This window comes from Misgurnus anguillicaudatus, chromosome 4, assembly GCF_027580225.2.
Source record: "Misgurnus anguillicaudatus chromosome 4, ASM2758022v2, whole genome shotgun sequence".
Classification (NCBI taxonomy): Eukaryota; Metazoa; Chordata; class Actinopteri; order Cypriniformes; family Cobitidae; genus Misgurnus; species Misgurnus anguillicaudatus.
In genome coordinates, this window is record NC_073340.2 from 34,621,501 (window position 1) to 34,627,500 (window position 6,000).

The window sequence follows — 6,000 nt, forward strand, 5'->3', positions numbered from 1 at the left end:
TGATTAAATAATCGTCTCATCGCGATTGTTTGACCTCATCGCAATGATTTCATATCACCGCAATGATTGCACATCTCTTTAAAAAACACAAGGGGGAGCTGCAGCATGTGTATAAATGATACGCTCCGTAACTGACAGTTTAAAGCAAATTTTCAGTTTTTGAAAGATATATGCATTAAATAATTACTTTTAAATGTGTGTTATGTGTATTAATATTTACTGCCAGAAGATTTACTTTAAATAATCACAATAATGTGTGAAAAATATTTCATGAACAAAAACATTTATTATAATTAAATGTCAAAACAATAAAACAGCCAATTTATCGTCATAACCATCATGATTTATAAGACAATTAACTGTTAGCCAATCGTGATAGCCCTGGACAATGGTTTAAGGGGTAGCTTGGCAAAGGTTATGGGTTCGATCCTTGGGAACGCACATGCAAAAAAAGAATTAAACTGAATGCAGTGTAAGTCGCTCTTGATAGAGTTAATGCATAAATGCAAATCAAAACAGTCAAGAGAGTGGTATCATACATATTTGCAACTTGTATTGCTGAAAAATATCCAGATGTCCAAAAACTTAAAAAAAAAAAAAATTGAACAAGATACCCTAACTCTAACAATTTAACTACTCTCACCACTACAAACCACTTATCTCCCTAAATTACAGACCTGCAAAGTGGATTAAACAACAGATTTATCATCACAGCAAGCAGCTCTGTACTGTAAATAACTAAAAGTCTTAACAGGTTGTTCAAAGAGCTTCTTGAGACTTCTTAAGATAATGAATGCGGTGTGTATGTTTCTCTATATAATCAGATCATGCTTATATTGTTAAGAGTACAGTCTGTGCTGTCTGATTCATTTGTTAATTGCTGCATTGAGCTCTGCATGCATAGTAAAAGAAACACACACATAAAAAACGTGCTGGTTGTTCAACAAAATATCTAATGACACAGACATACCTTATATTACACCTTTCACATCCATTTTTGAGTAATATTTACATCCACTAGGGTTTTTTCACCTTTAAAAGTTCATGCTATCACTTCACCAATATGTTTGAATAAAAAAAAGGGGCAACATTTTTCAATATTAATTAATATTTCGAGGTTGCTCAAGACCTTTGAAGTTTAACACATTTGCGTATTATGTGATACTTTGTGCTAGCATGTATAATTGTTTAATAATATTTATGCCACGGGTCTGTTGAATGCTGCATTCTGATTGGCTGAGAAATGTTCTATGGGTGTTGATTATTTTTCTGTAAACCGCACACCTAACTTTTCAAATGTCTTAAAAATAGGCACCAGAGCAATGTTTGTGGTAACCGTGGTATAAGCGGAATAATTGACGACGGGCCATTGAATTATTTGAAAATAATGCACACCACCTTGGTGTGCATTATTTTCTTATAATTCAATGGCCCGTCGTCAATTATTCCTTACATACTTATGACAGCAATGGACTTATTTGACCATGCTCCATGCAATTAAAACTCCTGTTTTAGTTGTGTTTTGTCTTTCTAAGCAAGAAAGCTTCAATGTGAATGAAGCACAATAGACAATATACAGTGAGACAATGGCTGAAGCAACAAGATGCAAGTCCGCTATATGCTTACTCAGATCAGAAGAGACTGAAATAACTGGAACAAAGTTAACCTCCAAGAAGCAAGTTTTATGTGTGTTGTGCGTTTTTAAATGGTACAGTTTTTGCAAAAATATGTGATTTCGGAAATATTCAAAGGTTTTGAGCAACCTTTAGATATTGTAGGAACAATTCAGAATTTTGCACAGTGTGTTTATATTGATATCCTAGCACATTTAGGGGGTGAGAGATAAACATAAAAAAAAATTGACCTATTATAAGGACCACCCTAATGTATTAGATTAAGCATTTAGGATGGTACACCTCTCACAAAAGTTACAACTAAAGATTATTTTAAATGTTTAAAGACTATTTAGAGCAATAGGATTGCTAGAGGATTGCTTAATGAACTTTTTTTTTTTTAAACTCAATTTCAACCTAAATCGATATTTATACTTTCTTTTGACTGTAGCTCAAAATTAGACTGTGCGCATTCTGACTCATTTCAGATATTTAACACCAAATCACAGAGACCAGTAATTAGTCACTGACATCAAAGCATGGTTCATTCAATCAGATGTCAGAGTTTAAGAGATTCGTTTGATAACAACAAATAAACGAATAATGCCACAAAAGTCAGGGTCTGACTGTGCGCACACAATAATTTAAATTTAAGAGAAAGTACAATCACCACAGAAAGTGCAGTAAACTAAAGTAAAAAAACTAATCTTTCTCTGTGTCCTTTCTCTTTAGCTCATTCAGCGTCACTTGAACCTCTTAGCGTTCATCTCTGCTCTCTAATCGTGCAGTTTAATGTGACTCATCCCAGGAGATGTATAGTGGACTATGGATTATCTCTGGCACATAAGAAAGAGGCTCCAGAGGATTAATCCCACAATTCACCACCCACAAGAACAAAATGCACATAAGAGATGGGGCTTATACTTACACACACACACACACACACACACACACACACACACACACACACACACACACACACACACACATATATATACACAGGATGATGTACAGGATATTACAGAGCAGCATTTTGGTTGATGCAAAAGAGTTAACTTTGAACAACCAAGACCAATTTGACAATGCAATGAATGAGCGAGTGAACAAATAAATGAGTCAGTGAACAAACGAATGAATGAATGAACGAGTAAACAAATGAACCAATGAATGAGTGAATGAACCAAGGAAGTGAGTGAACAAATGTATGAATGAGTGATTGAACAAATAAACGAGTGAACAAACGAACGAGTGAATGAACAAATAAACGAGTGAATAAACGAACGAGTGAATGAACAAATGAACGGGTGAATGAACTAACAAACAAGTAAACAACAAATGAATGAGTGAATGAAAGATCGAGTGAACAAACGAACCAGTGAACAAACGATTTAGTGAACAAACAAATAAATGAGTGAACAAACAAACGAGTGAACAAACAAATGAATGAGTGAATGGACGAACAAACGATCAAGTGAAAGAATGAACGAACGAACGAAGGAGTGAATGAACAAATGAGGGAACAAACAACATAATGAGTGAATGGACGAACAAACGATCAAGTGAAAGAATGAACGAACGAAGGAGTGATTGAACACATGAGTGAACAAACAAATAAATGAGTGAACAAACAAACAAGTGAATAAACAAATGAATGAGTGAAAGGACAAACAATGAATTAGTGAATGAACAAATGAATTAGTCAATAAACGAACCAATGTGTGAACGAATGATCGAGTGAATGAACGATTGAGTGAACAAATAAATGAACAAATGAGTGAACTAAGAAATGAAGAACAAACAAATGAATGAGTGAACAAAAATTAATGAGTGAACGGACGAACAAACAAATTAATGTGTGAACGGAAAAAAACGAGTGATTGAACACATGAGTGAACAAACAAATGATTGAGTGAAAGGACAAACAAATGAATGAGTGAACGAACAAATGAATTAGTCAATAAACGAAAAAATGTGTGAACAAATGATCGAGTGAATGAGTGAACAAACAAATGAGTGAACAAAGAAATTAATGAACAAACCAATAAATGAGTGAGTGGAACAAACGAACAAGTGAATAAACAAATGAATGAGTGAAAGGACTAACAATATGAGTGAACGAACAAATTAATTAGCCAATAAACGAACGATGTGTGAACGAATGATCGAGTGAATGAACGATTGAGGGAACGAATGAACGAACAAATGAGTGAACGAAGAAATGAAGAACAAACAAATGAATGAGTGAACAAACGAATGAGTGAACAAAAATTAATGAGTGAACGGACGAACAAACAAATTAATGTGTTTGAACGGAAAAAAACGAGTGATTGAACACATGAGTGAACAAACAAATGATTGAGTGAAAGGACAAACAAATGAATGAGTGAACAAACAAATGAATTAGTCAATAAACTAACAAATGTGTGAACAAATGATCGAGTGAATGAACAATTGAGTGAACGAATTAACAAACAAATGAGTGAACAAAGAAATTAATGAACAAACAAATAAATGAGTGAGTGGAACAAACAAACAAGTGAATAAACAAATGAATGAGTGAAAGGACTTACAATGAATGAGTGAACGAACAAATTAATTAGCCAATAAACGAACAAATGTGTGAACAAATGATCGAGTGAATGAACGATTGAGGGAACGATTGAGGGAACGAATGAATGAACAAACGAGTGAATGAATAAATGAAGAACAAACGAATGAATGAGTGAATAAACGAACGACGAACAAACAAATGAATGTGTGAACGGACAAAAGAACAAGTGATCGAACACATGAGTGAACAGACAAATGAGTGAACAACTGAACAAACGAACAAATGAATCAATCAATTTATTTTATAATGACTATGCCAAGTGAAGTGGGTGCTGATGTTCAACCATAACAACATGATTTTTGGGTAGATTTTTTAATATATTTTTTAATAAAATTCCTTCAACACATACACTTTCTTGGACAGGGCTTACACCATTCCCAGACTAAAATGCATCTTGCTCTGACATTACTTAACATATATCAGTGCCATTGTTTCGTCTCAAGATGCACATCAGTAATGCTTTTTGTAAGGTCCTAATATAACCAAGGCCTAGTCCTGGATTAATCTAAACCCCGTTTGGGAAACGCCCCTACAGTAAGTGTCTCTGTGTTTCTGTGTTACAGTGTGGAGCTGGACTTTAAACTGCAGGAAGATAAACTACAACCACTGATGAAGAGACTTTGTCCCGTGGAGGAATCTCTGTTCCCCCCTCTCTCGTACCCTCAGGAGATCATCAGCTCCACACCCAAACGCAAGTCCAAAGCCGAGTCAAAGAAACATGCACGCTGGAAACTCTGGTTTCTGTCATGAACAACTCATAAACCTCTGCAGGATTACACAGCGTTCTGCTCGACTTTATTTACTTCATAAGATGGAGTTTAATGACTGGATGCAGCGTTTCAGAAGCATCGATTCCTCTTGCTTTTTAACACCTGTTTTGATCAGGCTAGTTCACATTTGCTTTTATTGCCATCAGTACTTTTAATATGGTTGCACTTGGATTGAGTACACATCAGCTAGCATACAGAACGTGTATACTTGGTGGAAAAAATAAAATTTGCTTAAGAAAAAAAGGACTGTAATGAATCCTCTCATGCAGAACAGCGTGAAATTATTTGAAGCTGAGACGGCCTGGATCAATAACAAATCCTTCTTTACAAAATATAATTTCTTCTCCTGATTTTTATAGACGCTCCTGCTGAGAATTTGGAAAATCAGGTGGATGTTTTAAACATAAAATGGAAGGATGCAAGCTTTTATTCAGTCTCTTCTCATGGAAATTACAACATTAAAGCAAAGCACAAGTCTTCTGACGCACTGGTGATATCTCACCGAGGACTTCTTTATGGATTTTAAGGAATAACACGAGAGGGACAACTTTCCAGAGGACATAATGACTTCCTGACCAACGGTGAAATTCATAGCAATGCCTCATTCAGGATTTATATGGAAATAATCGCTACAAGCCTCTGTGAATTTACGAACTTTCATATACTATTATTACTTGGAAAAAATATGAAAAACAGTATGACTTATTTTTCTAGATTCATATTAATCAAGCATTTAAAGATTTTCTAGATACACTATATAAACTTGTAACTCGCTTAAAGGTTTATTGGATTATTGAAATTATAAGATACACTTTAACCCTTAAAGTTTATTTCAACTTTGTTTTTAAAAAATACAACTATGTATGATTTTGGGGGGAAACTTTGATGGGAAATCTCAACCAATCACCATAAAGTGTGCGATGATTCAGCGCTCACTTCCATTCATACATGCACGGTTGAGGATGTTACATACATGACCTCCGACCTGCAGATCTGTAACCATGTC

At 34.8% G+C, this 6,000-nt stretch overlaps 2 protein-coding genes across 3 annotated transcripts in view; one reads left to right on the forward strand and one right to left on the reverse strand.

Annotated features, from left to right (window-relative positions):
* LOC129421493 (inhibitory synaptic factor 2A) overlaps window positions 1-5,402 on the forward strand; it is a 45,252-nt gene extending 39,850 nt beyond the window's left edge. Inside the window, exon 4 of the mRNA XM_055177083.2 lies at window positions 4,788-5,402. Within this exon, the coding sequence (XP_055033058.2) occupies window positions 4,788-4,974 (187 nt within the window). The 3' untranslated portion in view covers window positions 4,975-5,402. The remainder of the gene's footprint in view (window positions 1-4,787) is intronic.
* dock1 (dedicator of cytokinesis 1) overlaps window positions 1-6,000 on the reverse strand; it is a 333,542-nt gene that overhangs the window by 187,591 nt on the left and 139,951 nt on the right. The window lies entirely within an intron of this gene.